Genomic DNA, 17,311 nt, shown 5'->3' with positions numbered 1-17,311 from the left:
GGTGTAGGCTTTGGAAACTGACAGAGCATTTGTTCCCAAGAATAAGCGAAGGGGAGAGAAAAGTGATCTGTCCCTCCTGTGAAGGTCCCAAACCAGCTTCCTGGCCAGTACTTTAAATAGGATCTATTTGGGTGCAGGACATTCTGAGCACTGATTGAAAGCCTTGTACTTTACTCCCCAGTGGGTCTCTGGGTATGCAAGCATCAAGTCCCCTATCTCATCTGGGGTATCAACCTCTTGCTTTAACCTGTCTTCCTTTTTTGAGTCTTATCAGTCATGCTAAATTTTTTGGCTTCCAGCTGGTTTTTTATTTATTTATTTTTTTCAATTGACCCAAACCAGTTATTTGAATGGCTCATGCATTTCTGCAGACATTTGTGAATACTTGGAGTTTGTAACCATTATTCATGTTTCTGAGTACCTAAGTGCCAGGGCAAGAACAGGGGTTCATTATCTCATGGCTATTTTTTTTGTATATTTTAAAATTTTATATTGAAAACTTTAAAAGTAACTTCCTGCCCCTATGGAGCTTACACAGTAATAATAGTCGTCTATCATTAGGTCTAGAGCTAGTCCAGTTCATGGTTGTGTAGTCCACATGATCGGTAGTTTTCAGTCCTAGTATATTCCATCTTCACCTCCCATTTTTTATGGGTGTCGCTGACTTTTTTTTTTTTTTTTTTTTTTTTTTTTTGCCTGTATAAAGCATTGCCTTTAAAATAATTGCAGCCAGAGAGAAATACGGGAGACAACTGCATTATTTCTCAAGCTGAGTGGTAGGTTGACGTGTGTTCTGTTATTCTGTAACCTTTTTCTGTAGGTCTGATCTTCTGTTATGCAGAAAGAAATGATAATGCCTTAAAGCTACATGTAAACTTTAAGAAATCATCCATGTCTTTGATAACCAGTCGATGCGGCAGCAGGCATTTGCTGCCACGATGGTTCTAGGTTGTGTGTGTCTGTACCTGACAAAGAGCATGGAGTGCGGGCCTGCCTGGCAATGGCGGGGAGCTGGCTTGTCCAGAAGTCCTCCTCTTCCTCCCCCATTGGTACTCTGGACGTGGGACACAGATGTTTGCTGGATATTAGGTTCAGAGAGAAATGACCATTCTTGTTAAACTCATGAAAACATCCATAAAGTATTTGGTTGAAATGAAGTTGAAAATGAGTCCGCATGATTGTTATCACTCCTTTGCTCTTGGAGAAGTTAAAATAGTAGCATAACCCACCTGGCTTGATCAGGACAATCAGAGTGAGGATATTTACCTTCTAGTCCAGGGAGCCCCTTCACCCTCTGAGCTGTTACTGTGAGTGGTGGTAATTACTGGTGAGGAGCCTGGATCACTTTAGGTCCAGAAAGGAAAATCAAACCTTTTTTTTTTTTTTTTTAAGTCCTTTAAAAAAGGGTAAAATGTCCTTTCTATCCTACCGTGGATGCTGAGTGTCACTCATTCTTCTTTTTTTTTTTTTCTTTGCAGGAGTGAGAGAGTCCCATCAGATAAGCATTTTTAAGATAATTGCTTCTATCCTGCACCTTGGAAATGTGGAGATTCAGGCTGAGCGTGATGGTGATTCCTGTAGTGTATCAGTAAGTCGCACACGAGCACCCAAGATAAAACACACAATTGACTCTGCTCTTAGAGTCTTATACAACTGAAATGTGTCCTCGTGCTCAGAGGACGCTCCTAGGTTATTTATTCTTAACAGTAATGGTTTCTGTTCCCTTGCTGATAATTTTTTAAAAGAATACATCCTTTTCAAATCAGCTGCCATCAAATTTCTATCGCTGAGGGCAGGGAGTTTAGTGGCTGTTAAATAAGTTCTTTTTCTCGTGGATTACTTTTCCAAGTACTCTGATGTCCATGGAATTCTACAAAGTGTTACCACTCCATGAGTACTTTCTGAGTCCCCAACTGAGGTCCATGCAGCAAGGAGATGAAGGCGTGTTGGATGCCATATTTGGTGACTGTCTTCAAGGGGCTTACAGGATAATCCGGTAGACAAAAGATGACCTCACTTGGCAAGATTATGACAGTACGATGCGGAATATGGAGACATCTGTGTGTGACAGCATTGCAGATTGTGAATTACCCTATAAATGCTCAGAGTGACTGTTATCTTCCTGGTGCCCGGTGTAGCACCAGTCATGTGCTAGATAGGAAACATCTAGGTGGTTGGATGCAGGAGGTGTTGGAGACATGTAGGCCTATACATAGCAGCTGGGTGTGCTCCTGGATATTTGTGTCAGGCTAGGTCCAACCTTGGTATGCTCACCTTAAAAAGGTAAATCTTCAGTTGTTGATTAAATACCTTTCTTGTGCCCCTGAGTGGCTAAGTCCTGGGGAGGTACGATGTTCAATTCTTACTCCCGATGACTTAGAATTTAGAAACCAAGATTCTTTAAAAAAAAAAAAAAAAAGAAAGAAAGAAAAAAAAAGAAACCAAGATTCTGGGAAAAGATAGAAGACAATCCTATAGACTACAAATGTGGGCCTATGTGTCCACCCCACTCACAACTGATGCCTTTTCAATTGACAAATGTTTGTTAATCTCCTGCTGTTTGCCTGGACTTCAGGCTCATCAGAAGGTGAAACTGGTCCTGCCATTAGAGAGAGGAAGACCTGAATGGTAGTGGGCATCTGGCCACCCCCCCTTGACCCATACATTTTCCCTGAAAGAGAAATGGTCTTGGGGGTGGTGGGGGGTCTGGGCCTGTCAAGGTTGCCGCCACCTTTGGCGTGGAACCTGCCACCTCAGGAGAGCTTTGGGGCTCATGTGCTTGGGCCCAGTGCAAAAGGGGGGAATGTTGGAGTCAAGCAGTGTCAGGTGGCCATGGATGATGCCGGGGTGTATTGGGTGGGCGGGCAATGAGGTTGGCAGCAACGGTGCTGTGAGAGAGCCTGTGCTGTGCAAGCAGGCCCTGGACCCTGGCAGTGTGAGGACTCGGTGCCCCTCCAGTGGAGGCCGCATACTCCCTGACCCTGAGGCCTTTGGGCCAGTGACAAGTTGCCCTCATATCTTTCTCCTTGTGAGGAAGGCATAAAGGGTCTGTACCTAACCCCCAGCCATACCCCAGTAAATGCCCCTTGGTTCCTTAGGGCAGCCATAGGTGTCCTGGTGTAGGGACAAGTGACATTAGGAATATTTTCTTTGAGAAACTCCTGGTTTGGGTCTTTGAGGTACAGGAAAGGTGGCCCATATTCTTTGGTTTCCAACCCACCCCACACCCTGCCCCTCCCCCAGTCCCACCTCCCCCATCATGGATTCTTACCACATCTGTACCTGTTCTCTGAGGTGCTTAGCATGGTTGTAATTTTATGTTTCCTGTGGGGTGGTTGGCTGCATGTCTCTCCCCTGGTGAGACTCCACAGTCTCTGAAGGCAGCTGCTAGATGGTGCCCAGCATGTTAGGTGGGTGCCTGATGAGTCGATGCTTGATCAGTGCTGGCTTCCCCCACTCAACTCTGGGGCTGGGGCTGGTGTGCTCTCTTCCAACCCTGACACACGTTGGCACCACCGAGTGTTTCTGTAAGGACTACACAAAGGTGGGAATACCAAGGCACGTACTTGGGGAAGAGAGGACAGAGATCACAGGTGGTGGTTTGGGGAGAAGAGGGAGAAAGCCATATGGTTTTGGACACCAGTTGGGCAGCGGGGACTCTCTCTCTGAGATAACAGGAAGTCAGATTGTTTTTTATGTTTTTTTTTAAGATTTTTATTTATTTTAAAGATTTTATTTATTCATGAGAGAAACAGAGAGAGAGAGAGAGCGAGAGAGAGAGGTAAAGACACAGGCAGAGAGAGAAGCATGCTCCATGCAGGGAGCCCAACATGAGACTCGATCCCAGGACTCCAGGATCACACCTTGGGCCAAAGGTGGTACTAAACCGCTGAGCCACCCAGGGATCCCCAGTTTATTTTTTTTTAAGATTTTATTTATTCATGAGAGACACACAGAGCAAGGCAGAGACCCAGGCAGAGGGAGAAGCAGGCTCCATGCAGGGAGCCCGATGTGGGACTCGATCCCGGGACTCCAGGATCACACCTTGGGTTGAAGGCAGCACTAAACCGCTGGGCCACCAGGGCTGCCCTGTTTAAAATTTTATTTGAAAGAGAGCACCCAAGCAGGGAGGAAGGGCAGAGGGAGAAGGAAAAGCAGACTCACTGCTGAGCAGGGAGCCCGATGCGGGGCTCGACATCTAGGACCCCGAGGTCATGACCTGAGCCAAAGGCAGACACTTCACCTGGCTGAGCCCTCCAAGTGCCCCAGAAAGTTGGGCTTTTGACCACAGGAACTTGGTCTAGGCTGATCTCGCCTTGCTTTCTATTTAGAGACTGTGCAGAGAACTCCTTGTGTGTAAGAGCTGAGTCAGGACGGCCGGGGTTAGATCCTGGTTCTGCTGCTTACTGATAGTTAACCTTTCCAAGTCTGCTCCCTAACCTGTGGGGTGGGGGTGCTATGACCTACCTGAGCCCCGGGCTCATGTGATTGAGCCCTGGCCTGGTACCCTGGTTGGAGCCAGAGTGGACCTTCTGGGCAGCCCTGTTACTGCACAGGGTTAGAGAAACTAAGGCCCACAGAGACTGTGATGACCGTTCATGGCAGAGCCACCTCGGACCCCAGCCCTGTGGTTTTCCTGTGTCACTGCCAGCCTGGAGCAGGGTGTCATCCCCGGGCTGATGCCCCTGGCAGTGCCGTGCATGGGCTGGGTACACGGTGTGTGCGCAAGAAGTGCTCACTAAATGGTTACTAGTGAAAGTCTTTCTCAGTGGATTTTGGTTTATTCCTCCAGTGCAGACAGTGGGCCTCCTGCTGGAAAGGCTGTCTGTCCATGCACGGTATGCCTTCTGCTCGGTAGTCTGGATTTTTAATTAAAGCATGAAAATGTGTTCCATGACTCTGCCAGTTACCTTGGAGAGGCAACAGTGTGCAATTACTTGGACACCAGAGGCCAATTTGTTTCTAGAATTTGGCAGTACAGGCCCACAAAACCTAATCTACCTACCATTCTGGCTATTCTTAATGGATTTAGCATCATTTAATTAAGCTTAAATGTAATTGTATGGTGTTAAATCAGTCTCAGCACCTTCTTCAATCAACAGTTGGGAGGAGGTAAGGGGGGTGGGGGCAAGCCGCAGCCCTCGCAGCAGGTGGGATCCTGTCCTGAGGTGATCACCAATTCCAGGACTTGGGGTCCTGTCTCCACCATGTTCACCTGGGAGGTGCCAGGGAGCAGAGGGTACTGGGAGCAGGCCTTGAGCGGTCATGTTTGTGGCCAGCAGGCCCCCTACGTGTCAGGAATCCAGCTGCAACTAAGAATTTCTTAGAAGTGGGTCAGACTAAGAGGTTGGACTCTTGTCATCTCTGCAGCTGTTGCCTGCTGAGCAGTCCCCAGATGTCTAACGGTACTACACGTGACTTCTCTTTGGGGGAAGAGCAGGCAGGTGCTGGCTGCTGCCCAGAGACCGAAATGCCATGGGTCTGAGGAAGTGGCTATGGTGGCCTCACCTGCTGAGCCCAAGTTGAATGTCTTCCCCCAGCTAAATTAGGAGCTCTGGGCCTCTGTCAGAGCTGCCTCGCTCTTTCTCATTTTCTTCCTCTGAAAAATAAGTGGGGTTGGGTTAGAATGATGATTCCCACAAATTTTCCTGGGAACCACAGCCCTAGGCAATTTCTTAAGAAGGTAAGGGTTCTTTGGTCAGTGAAGTTCAGGAAATGCTGCATACAATATGCCTCTTGGTGCTTTCAGGGCCCGTGAACAAACCAGCTCAGTCAGGTCTAACCTGGGTCGTCAAGTGCCCCTTTTGTTAGGTAAGGCCAATTAACGTGCTTCCTAACTATGGCTCCACAGACCACACTGTGGAAGAACCCTGGCCTTGCTGGGAGGTTCTTTCCTACTCTGACATTCTGTTATGTTGTAATTATATTTGTTTCGGGTAGATGGATTTTAAATATCTATAAAAAAGCCTGGAGAGTGGCGTTAAAGGGGAAATGGTAGTTATGTGCGTTAATTTTCCTAGAACGTTTATGCTCTCATTTAAACCCTACAAGACAGCCTCATCAGAAAATGAGTCCCACAAGCAATTTAGGGCCAAGCATTTAAGGCACATCATGTTCTAAATAGTCCCCTGTTGCCTGAGAGTTAATAAGCAGTGTGACAGGCTGGTGGTGGGGTTCCCTGCTTTCGAGGGGGGGGTAGGTGAGGGAGTGAAGGACGGAGTTTTGGTGGGGTGCCCTGAACAACTAACAAGGAGTATCTGGCTTACACGTGTGGGTTAAATGGAGACAAGACTTGTGGGTGATGTGCTTACCAGGGACCCAAGAAGCAGATGGCAGGAGCTGAGGGTGGAGCTCAGATCCACTGAGCAGAAGGTGCCCGGGGACCTCCCTGGGACAGTGCTGCTTACCTCCCCAGAGAAGGGGCTTCGCTGGAAGGATTCCTAGCTGTCCCTCCAGCTCTGGAGGGTGGGTGGTGGTGCCAGCTAGAATGTTCCAAGTGGCTTTTCTCAAGTCCAGGTCTGTTCTGTATCCTTGCTGTTGGTCCTAGCTTTTCATATCGATTGGCTGCTTTCCCCAAGCAGCAGGGGCTTCAAGAATGTGACACTAACTATATGCTCCTTAATGTCACCGAGGCCGAGGAGCAAGAAAGTCAAAGCTTCCAACACTGCGGCATCAGCATGGGAAGGATGTTTGCTTGGCTCGGTTCTGAGCTCATTTCACAGCCTACAGCTGGGGGCTCCTGGGTGGCTCAGTTGGTTGGGCATCTGCCCTTGGCTCAGGTCATGATCCTGGGATTCATGTCTTGGGATCGAGCCCCGTGTGCAGAGCCTGCTTCTCTCTCTCTCTGCCCTCCCAGCTGCTGGCACTCTTGCACTCTTGCTCTTGTTGAAATCTTTTTTTAAAAAAAACAAACATACAGGGGATCCCTGGGTGGCGCAGCGGTTTAGTGCCTGCCTTTGGCCCAGGGCGCGATCCTGGAGACCCGGGATCAAGTCCCATGTCGGGCTCCCGGTGCATTGAGCCTGCTTCTCCCTCTGCCTGTGTCTCTGCCTCTCTCTCTCTGTGTGTGTGACTATCTTAAATAAATAAAAATTTAAAAAAAAGCAAACAAACATACAGCTGTTAGACTGATTGCTGGTCAAGGGTAACGCTCGTGTGGAAGGACTTCCTGGGCTGTGGGCTAAGCCCTGCATGTGGGACCCTGCAGGTGGGAACTGTACACGGATTGATTCTGCATGTGTGATTTGTACGATTATTGCTGCCTTCTGGCCCCTTACTCTTCATGGATTTATCCATCTCTAAGTTGTCCATTCTCACCCTGCTCCCTTCACTCAGGGAAACCTCTCCAGCCTGTGCCTTAGCCACCAGTTGGCAGTGGAGGCGGCATAGGAAAAGTTGGGAAGCATTTGTTTTTTAAAGCCCCGATAATGTGGTATGATAAGTTTACCCCTCCATGTGGTGCGTGAGTGTGAGAACCTTCCAGAGCTGCCCTGGGGATGTTGCGATTCCGGGGTGCTGGGTGGGCTCCTGCCCCTAGGGGAGGGTATGGTGGTGGGCTTGCCCTCTGCTCCCTGCCTCAGACCATCTCCCGTGTCTCTTCCAGCCCCAGGATGAACACTTGAACAGCTTCTGCCGCCTGCTGGGGGTGGAGCACAGTCAGATGGAGCACTGGCTCTGCCATCGCAAGCTGGTCACCACCTCAGAGACCTATGTCAAGACTATGTCCCTGCAGCAGGTGGTCAATGCACGCAACGCCCTGGCCAAGCACATCTATGCCCAGCTGTTCAGCTGGATTGTAGAGCACATCAACAAGGCCCTGTACACCCCTCTCAAGCAACACTCCTTCATCGGTGTCCTGGACATATACGGGTAGGCCTGTGCTCAGCCTCCTTTCATGCCACCTGATAGTTGTGTCTCCCTGCTAGCATTTCAGAGCTGGCAGGTGCCTTGGCGAGCTTCCCAAGCTCCCCTCCTCTCAACCAGAGTGTGAACTGTGGGACCGTTATATGGTTGTCACAGGGATTGGGGTCTCTACAGGAATCTAGTGGCCTGAGGTAAGGGACACGAGGTGTCATACAATATGGAAGTTCCAGAGGAGAATGGCTCCCATCAGAACCCCAGTAGCTCCTCCATTGAGGAGCCCTCTATGCACCCTTCTTTCCACCTGGGAAGCAAGCCTGGAGAAGGAAGGGTCTTGCCTAGCATTGGCCCGGAGCTGCTCTGAACTCAATTTCAGGCTTTGTGTCTCAACTGTTTTGTTCAAATCTACCATTTGACTCCACTCACCATATTACCCATCAAGATGGTTATTGTAATACCATGATTTTGTCCAGTGCTGTAAGACATGTGTGGCCATGTTTGAGGCTTTTCTTCTTTTCAGAATAATAGCCTAATGGCAAGAACTGTTATTTATAACAGCATATTTTACGGAGAGAGGCAGCATGGCACAACAGTAAGTCGACCTGACTAGGTGTCAAGAGACAGGGGTTCTAACTCACTGCTGTCACCAGCTCGGTGGATGACTCTCCACAGATCATAGTCACTTTCTGGTCTTTTGTTTCTGTAGCCTAAAATGAAGTGTTGAGCCACCGTCTCTCTGAGGTTCTTTCTAGATCCTTCTAGAGTTTTTTTGAAATAGGTCTCCTGGTTTGCAACCTCCCTTACAATCCTTTACGATCAATGTCTTGCCCTCTTTAAGCTAATAATAGATTGAGTCCTCCTGGGCCTTTATATCATAGAAGTCATGGCTTCTGTCTTAAAATAGAAACTCAGAGCCATGGAAGTACAGAGTCATAAGAATAGGGTGCTCTAGTGGAAACTACTGCTAGTGGGATGGTGAGCTGGGACCTACCTTATGCTGAGACTCTAGTGGAGAGGATCTCCTAGAAGGCGCCACCTCCCTGTGCAAAGATAAGGCATCCTAGTTACGTCTCTGCTCTCACTCACTCTTGGGTTTCAGATCAAACCCATGGTGCATGGTGTGGAGGACACAGAAGAAGGAAACTTGATTTCTGGCATTGCAAAGGCCTCCTGCTGAAGAATTAAGTCACACACGCGAGCTCTGTAATACAAAAGGCAACAGAAGAAATTATAGCAGAGTCTGTTTGAGGACTTGGGCACTTAGTGTCAGATGAGTCTTGAGGCCAGAGAGGGCAAGCTTGTTGGCACCGTCAGGGAAAGCTTGCTGTGGAAGGTAGGGTTCGAACTGGAGCTTTCAAAGGGAAGGAGTAAAAAAGGGGAGGTGGAGGAGGCACCTTTGGGAACAGGAGTATTGTCGAGACAGTAGGAGAAAGCGAGTGTGAAGGAGGAACCTCCTAGCAGGTGAGCACACAGTGGAGCATCACCCAAGGGCCAGAAGTGGGAGGCTGCATCTTCTCCGGGAAGCTTCAGGGCTGTACCCGGGTAACTGTGCTCAGGCCAGTTGATGGCCTCCTTTGTGCTGAGCCCCCTGGTGGTTCTGCAGGGAGCGGAAAACAGCATGTGTACCCTGGGACATGCTCCTGGTGGGCCGTAATTCTGTTGTTCTGTTGCAAGTATTTTCAGGGTTTTGGGTTCCCCTCAAAACTGACCTGTAGTGTTCCCTTCTGCAGTAAGACCCAGAGAAACTCAAGCTGCAGCCTTTGACCCGATTCCCTTAATGTACCCGGGCAAGAAGCTAATTGAGTTTCTGATCAGGGAAACCTAACAGGTAGGCTCACTGCTGTGAGTAGCACGGAAGGTTCCATGACTTCCGAGCTGCTAATTGGTCCTCACCTCTGCCGATCACCAACACCTCCCTTCCCCCCTCAGGGCACCGTGGCTTCTTGGGGTGCCTCTTCCTGGGCATCCGCGCTGAAAGGCTCTGCTCATGGGTGGGGGATTGTGCTGTGGGGTCTGGAGATGTCATGCAAGCTGGCATTTTGTGTTTATATTTGCCATTTGCTTTTCCTGGTTGAGTCTGTTCCCTCTCAGGTCCTGTTGCTGCCCAGAGGGAAGAGAGGGATCTCAGTGAGGGCTGGCCTGTGGTTTGGGTAGACTTGGCTGTAGTGAGGTAGGGATCCTGAGAGCCCTGCCCTGTGTGTGGCCTCTCCTCGTGGAGCGGCCCTGGCTTCCTCTGAGGCCAGCCAACAGCTCTCTAGTGAGGGCAGTGTCCCACTGTGGGGCCACGGATGAGCAGACTTGAGGAGTCTCCCACCATCTGTGCTTCCTTCATACACACAATGTGGTCTCCTCTTTTTTTAAATCCTTGTTCTTTCTGAGGATCTAATTTCCCTTTTCAGACTGTACCACAAAGTGGTCCTGTTTGCAGAGCACTGCACAGTTCTTTGGCAGAGGTCGAATGGCACATTCTCCATGTGCTCAATGCAGTGACTCATTCAGGCCTTATAGGCAGAAGTCAGGATGGACAGTGAGATATGGGGTAGGTTCTGGGTTAACAGGTGGGCTTGGGCCATCTGCTGCCAAGAAAGCACTTAGAGACTTGCCCTGATTGTGCGTGAGCATGCTCCTCAACAGTTGAAGTCAAGAAATTGCTGTATACATTTGCACTGGCCTAGGCTCTGTTTTCTGGCCAGTGGGTAAGTAATGAGCTCTTAGGAGGTTAAGACCAAAATCCTCACCACGGAAAGCAAGTCACTTGGACCTAGAGGTACCGTTTCTGATCTGTTGGGTCAGTGATGACATTTCTTCATCTGGAAGAAAATGACAATGTTTGGTGGAAGTCTGTGCTGACCTTGCGTTGAGCTATTTGTTGTCCTGCCCCTTTTGTGATCCTGGTATCTTTGTCTCCTTTCTTTTGGACTTGAGGCACCTTCCAGAAAACCACCAGATCTTTTTCTTATTGTGGCTGTCGCTCCTTTATCTGGGACAGACGTCACGCTTGATATTCTTCCACTTGTCTTATCCAACCCCCCCCCAACCCCCGTTCCCAACTGATTCCTACGTTGACGCTATGTAACTCTGGGAAGGGATTCGAGGGAGTGGTTCATCCTCCATGGTGTCAGAAAACTCCAGCACTATTTTTTTTTATTATTTTTATTTTTTTTTATTTTTCTACCCAAAATCCCTGACCACCAAACACTGGAGGGAGACCATCTCTCCATGGTCTCCCTGTTTCTCAGCCCTCGGACGGGGATATTTGGTACATCAGATGATGCCCTTGGGATGACCCTGAAGTTTTTGATTGTTGTATTTCTTGTCATCTGTGAGCAAAAAGGGTGGCATGTGGAAGCGAGAAAGAATGGGAAGGATGGTGGGGATGTGCTTCTGAATACATTAAACCCCATTCATTAAGAAGAAAGGAATAAGGAATTACCTCCCTCTTTTTTAAAAAAAAAAAAAATTTTTTTTCTGAGTTTATTCATGAGAGACACGGAGAGAGAGAGGTAGAGACACGGAGAGAGAGAGGTAGAGACACAGGCAGAGGGAGAAGCAGGCTCCATGCAGGGAGCCAGATGTGGGACTTAATCCTGGGTCTCCAGGATCTTGCCCTGAGCTGAAGGCAGACGCTCAACCACTGAGCCACCCGGCGGGGGGGGGGGGGGTGTCCCACCTCGCTCTTAATCAGGTTGCAAATGCTCTGAGCCAGCAAATGAGGGTGGAATTGCCAGCCTGTCCCTGACAATCAGACAATAATTAGTAATTGGTGGGTTAACTGTCCCAAGATGAACTCCAGCCCCTATTCAGGGAGTTTGTCTCACCAGTCAAGCCAGCTCCTTCTAGAAACAACTGAAAAGAGTTCTGCAGGGTGGGTGAGCCACCCCAGAATTTTCTGTGATTGTTTGAAATGTTGCTGCAGAATCAGCAGCCAGGGCGGATACTCACTTCCTTGTACGTAAGCAAACAGCGCGTGGACCAGCAGTCTGCGTCCGTGTCTCCCCTTAGGATGATGTTCTGACGGGCAGTCGGCGGTCGAGAATGCTGCGAACCCCTAAATAACACGTGACATGGGGCATGGCTGCTTCCACTGCAACTACAGTGAGCCCTGCTGAGAGGCCAGTGCCCCAGGCTGTCCTGTGTCCCGACACCGTGTCCTGGCAGGAGGATGGATCCCCTACAACGTGCTCCCCAACCTCAGACCCCCGAAAAGTGCAAAGCGAGCCACACCCGTCGAGTAACTTGGCCAGCCTGGGACCAGCTCTCCTCCTCGACCAAGGATCTATGATGCTGCCTGCGGGCGTTTCTCACCGGGCAGGGGATGGAAGTTAATAGGACAGAGGCCGGCTCCTCGAGGCCGGGTTTCCTTTTCATGTTATATTAACCGACATTTGCCTGCCAGGCTTGATGAATGGTAATCATCATCCTTCATTCCTCTGGCTCCTCGAGGCAAGAGATAGATGGCTTCAATTTGGGGAAAAGGTGTTCATTTGTCTGTGACTTGAGCCTTGGACCTGCCACGGTGGCAGGGGCTTTGGCTGTGGCCAGTTGGCTCATGGGACACAGGGCGCATGATGGGGTGCAGGTTGGCGCCTGATGTGGAGAAGCAGGGGGGAGGGAGGCACGGGCAGGCCCCAGGAGGCAGGGAGCGAGGTTTGCTGGGATTCTCTGTCCTCAGCCCTCACGTTATTTCCTGTGTCTTGTAGTGGTTCCTGGCCTTAAACTGCATCCAACTCTAGTCAGGGCTTTTTAACGATAGGTTTCCTTTTTCATAATCTTTTTTTAAACTGTAGCTAGACAAGCTCCTAACACAGAACTTAGCACCCCAGCAGTAGGAAGTATACCGTGGTGACCGTGGTGTTGTGCGGCAGGACCCAGAACTCATCGTGTTGGAGAACTGAGACTCTCTACCTGCAGAGCACCCCCACTCCCCTCCCACCGGCCCCTGGCAGCCACCATCCTCCACCGTGGAAGTGCCTGGATACCTACATGGTGAAATCCTATCACATTTGTCTTTCTGTGACCGGCTTGTGTCACTTAGCACCACATCCTCAAGGCTCATCCACGCTGTATCCTGTGACTGAATTTCTTTCCATTTTGAATGCTGAGTAATGCTCCAACGTCTTACCCACTCCTCTGCTCACGGGTGTTTGGGTTTCTTTGACCTCTGGGCTGCGATGAACAATGCAACAATCAACAAGACTGTGCAAATACTTCTTCTTCTTTTTTTTTTTTTTTTTTAATACTTCTTCTTTTAATCCTTTTCAACATACACCCCGAAATGGGATTGTGGGATTCTTCTTAAGTTTTTGAGGAACCTGCAGACTGGTGTCCATAGTGACTGCACTGTTTCGCATTCCTAGCAACAGGGCACGGGGGTGCACATCCTTGACAACACCTCTTGTGGGGTTTTTGTTTTTTTCTAGTCGTAGCTATCCTAGTAGGAATGAGGTAATCTCTCATTGTGGTTTGGATTTGTGTTCCTCTAATGATCAGGGTTGATCATTTTTCACATGCTTCTTGACCATGCATCCTCTTTAGAGAAATGTTGAAGTCCTTGGCACATTTTTTTGACTTATTTGCTTTTTGTTGAATTTTAAGAGTTCTTTGTATATTAACTCCTGAACAGAATATTAACTCCTTAACAGAAACAGGATTTGCAGCTATTTCCTACTATTACATAGGTTGCCTTTAATGATACGTTTTAAGTAAACTTCTCAGGCCCACTATTTGCCTTCATTTTAGTGGAAATTATTTGGTTTTCTTGGTCTCACACTCCAAAATAGATTTATTTTTACAGCTCCAATTTAGTTATTCAGAGAAGACTACCCAGCTCTCCTCTTTGACCAGTATGAAAAGGTTTTTGTGGTGAACGGAGAGGAGGGAAGTCAGTGACATTTACCTTCCAGCCTGTGAACAGTGTGCCTGTGAACTTGGGTAGCCCGGATGATCCCTGCTCATGTCTTCTTCAGGGCAAACATGCATGGCTGGCCTCTGTATTCTCAGATCCAGCAGATCTCTGAACCTATTGGGTTCGCCCTGGGATTTCTGAGCGATTCTGGGAGAGCCAGGGAACTCACTCCTGGGAAAGCCGTGGAACTCAGATTGCCCTGAAGTCCATCTCAACCTTCCAGAATTTTTCTGACATAGCTCCTGGGAGAGTGGTGGGAGCCAGATACCCACATATACTCTTAAAGTTCAGATAAAGTCCCAGTTCTTTCTGTCCATCACACCTGTGAGCTCACCTGCTGTTAAAGTCCTATAACACATCAAATCTCTGTTCCGTGGGAGGTTTTGTGTACCGGGTTTCCGTGATCCTCCTGATAGCTCTTTGGCAGCCCTTGCAGTTCTTGAAACAGATGCCTGATGGGCTGGGGGAGGATTTCTGGATGGTGGGTATTTTTCTGTCTCATGCCAGGGTTCCCAGGACAAAGAGGAGCCAGGAACTGGAGCACACCATTAAGGAAATGGACTTAGGCCCTCTGGAAGAGGACTGTGCTCTCTCTGAAGGCCAGGTCCTGCATGAGGGCATCCAGGCCCAGAGAAGCACAGGAGCAGGGTTCAAGTCCTGCCATTCTAGGGTGCCTCCAGCATCCCAGGATTATTTAGTAAGGAGATTGGAAGGGTTTGCCTCGTGAACAGACCACACAAGATGCCCTCGTGAGGTTTCATGGACTTCAGGAGGAAAAGGGACTTTGACGAGACTTGTCTGACTTTAACCATCATTCGCTGGAGCCTACCCTCTCTATCCAACCTGCCACCCATATCTTGTCATTTGACCTTTGGTGGAAAGGTAGAGTGTAGTCTTGGTAAAAGAGGCGAGACTGAGCTAAGAAGTTGGGTTCCTCTGAGCCATGCTCCAGGGGAAGATCTGTTTCCCCGCCTTCAAAGCCTTGCTTGGCCTCTGCTCTGGTGAGACTGGTGAGAGGTTTGTGGAGGTTAATAATTAACTCAGAGGCCTGGTTGACCTCTTTTCATTGCAGTTTCACTTTCTAACAGACACTACCTTATTTTTTAGAGACACTTGTGCTCCTTAACATACCCTGAGATTGGAGTGGAAGGAGAAAGAAGGAAATTCTGTGCTTTTCTACATTTGGGGGGATAGGAGGAAAGTGAATATACCACGAATACAGGTCTTGGGTCTCAGCATCAAGTTTTACTCTGTGTTTTGACCTTCCTCCCACCCAAGGATTTTGGTCTAAACATTCTCAGCGTTGATTTGACAAGAAAAACCCAATTCCCTCCAGTACATAAATTTCTTTGTGACAGTTTAAAATTGTGAACTATAAATTGATCCATTGTGTTTGTTTTAAAATATCATCTCTGTTGATGGGGAGAATTACTAGAGATAGGGCCACTTCTCTATAATAGAATTCTATCTCCCTGGCTGTGCCTTTTGAGGTCTGTTATCTTCTCTATGTTTTCCAGGCCACCCAAACCCCTCCTTCATCCCTGGCCCTTCAGTGGGCATTGTAGTAATTACACTAGATGGCAGAGGAATTGTCACCAGATCATATCTTAGAAATAGGGATATTATGAGCTAATTTTAGGCCATCTCAAATTAATGAGAATGTTCTTGGTGGAGTGCTACCAACATAAACCTTTAAAAAATGACAAGCGAGAGAGATACTTAAATCCTCTATCTGGGAAGCTCAGCCCAGCCTTGAAAGTATACCCACTCACTATTAAGTTTCTTCTGGGGGTTTGCTGGTGTCAGCATCGTATTTTGGGGTAAGGTGGAGATGGGGGAGGAAATGAGTATCTAAAGGACATAACTCCATGTATAGGACCATCACCGGGACTGGGGACCCAATGTAGGATGATAACTGGCAGGCACTATTCCCCCCTCCTGCATGGCCTAGAGTGCAGCTCCTGCCTGGACTTTGCATCTTTTATCTTTTTTTATTAACTTACAATTATTTCTCCTATGTGGGCATGACCAAAGGCTGTTTTTTAGTATGGTGTCTCCACTCGACTCCTTTGATCTCAAAATGACTCTCCACATCCCCAGGTCGTCTACCTTGATGGGGGTGGGGGTGGGGGAAGGTGGGCATGAGAGGTAGGGGAGGCCTGATGTCTTCTGGGCACTGACATAGTCCTTTTGGTTGTCTGATGCATTTGTTCTGTATTGAGGGCTACCTGTCCAACACCATCAGCCTGCAGCTCCAACATCTTTACTTGGGACTGGTAATTAGGGAGGACCTATTGGGGAAGATGAGCATAATTTTATCTAAGATTGAGAAAATTTAGTTGTCTGTACTGAAGAATGACAGGATAAAAATTTAGGGTTAGGGGGAGATTGAAGCCTATGCACCCCCCAGCCCCGGGTCCTTTGTTGGTATTCCTGCTGCTGTATGGGGAAGTAGCCTTGTCTGCTGCTCTTTCCCAGTCTTTTCCTCCTTTTCTTAATGACACTTTTCTTAAATTAAGAATGTGGCCCCAGAAATTACTGTCTGGGTTCACAGACTGGCTCTTCCACATACTCTGATTTGGAACAGATTGTGTAGTCTCCCCGAACCTTAGCTTCTTGCACTTATAGAAGAGAATTGCTGTGGGCACAAGTGAGAGCTCATGAAGCTGTTGGGGCTGAGCGCTGGGTCAGGTGCTCATTCAGCCAGTGGCGTGAGGGAAAAAAAGACTCCCCTTCCTCCTGCGTTTCTGCCCCTCCACTGCCTCAACATGATGACATTGCCCAGTGTACAAGGTGGCCCCACTCACTTGTAAATCATCTGACCTGGTGAACTTTACCACGTCCATCCAGCTGTGTGGGTGAATCTTGCCTTCATGCTCCCGTGACTCCTTGACGCCGTCTCATCTTCCCCTCCCCTAGTGTGTTTTGGTCCTCTCCATGACTCGGTCACCACCAACTTACATCCTGCCTTGCTTGGTCTTCCTGGGATTCTTACTGCAGTAATAACTGCCTTACTGTCTTCCTGCCTGTGGTCTTGCACACTTTCCCCCAAATCAGTTGTTCTCTACCCTCTTGCTGATTTCTGAGCTGCACATCTGGTTGTCATTTAATTGTGTGTGAATTAAAAAAAAATTGTGAACGTGAACTTCATGAAAAAGATTTAGAAAAACAAAACACCTTACCCAGTATTAGGACAAACAGATCTGTGGAGGCTGGGATGGGTGTGGGGTGATAACAGAAAACGGTTCCACCTCTCTGGAAGTTAATTTTCTTCTACCTTTAAGAGGCTATATTCTGATAGAGTGATTCTGCTAGGGTGATAGCGTCCTACAGAGAATCGTGAATTCAGAGCTGTATGTTTGTTTGCTATAGCATTCGGAGCAGCTAAACGTCAGGGAAAGAGCTAAAATGGCCTATAATAGGAGATTGGTTGGATTGTGATTCATTTATGTTGTGGGGAGGCATATTGCCAGCCTGCGCGGGCCCTGTGCATGACTAGGAAAAGGTACCCTCTCTGCGCAGAGTGTACCCCTCCCTGGCTCATGA

General features: G+C 48.4%; 1 protein-coding gene across 2 annotated transcripts in view; it reads left to right on the top strand.

Annotated features, from left to right (window-relative positions):
- Positions 1-17,311, top strand: part of MYO5B (myosin VB) — a 332,937-nt gene that overhangs the window by 213,215 nt on the left and 102,411 nt on the right. For both annotated transcript variants that reach the window (XM_077899806.1, XM_077899805.1), the window contains exons 9-10: positions 1,479-1,588; positions 7,604-7,869. In XM_077899806.1, the coding sequence (XP_077755932.1) occupies positions 1,479-1,588; positions 7,604-7,869 (376 nt within the window). The remainder of the gene's footprint in view (positions 1-1,478; positions 1,589-7,603; positions 7,870-17,311) is intronic.

Source organism: Canis aureus, chromosome 6, assembly GCF_053574225.1.
Source record: "Canis aureus isolate CA01 chromosome 6, VMU_Caureus_v.1.0, whole genome shotgun sequence".
NCBI lineage: Eukaryota > Metazoa > Chordata > Mammalia > Carnivora > Canidae > Canis > Canis aureus.
The sequence above is the reverse complement of the archived record's forward strand: the minus strand, read 5'-3'. Positions and strand labels throughout refer to the sequence as shown.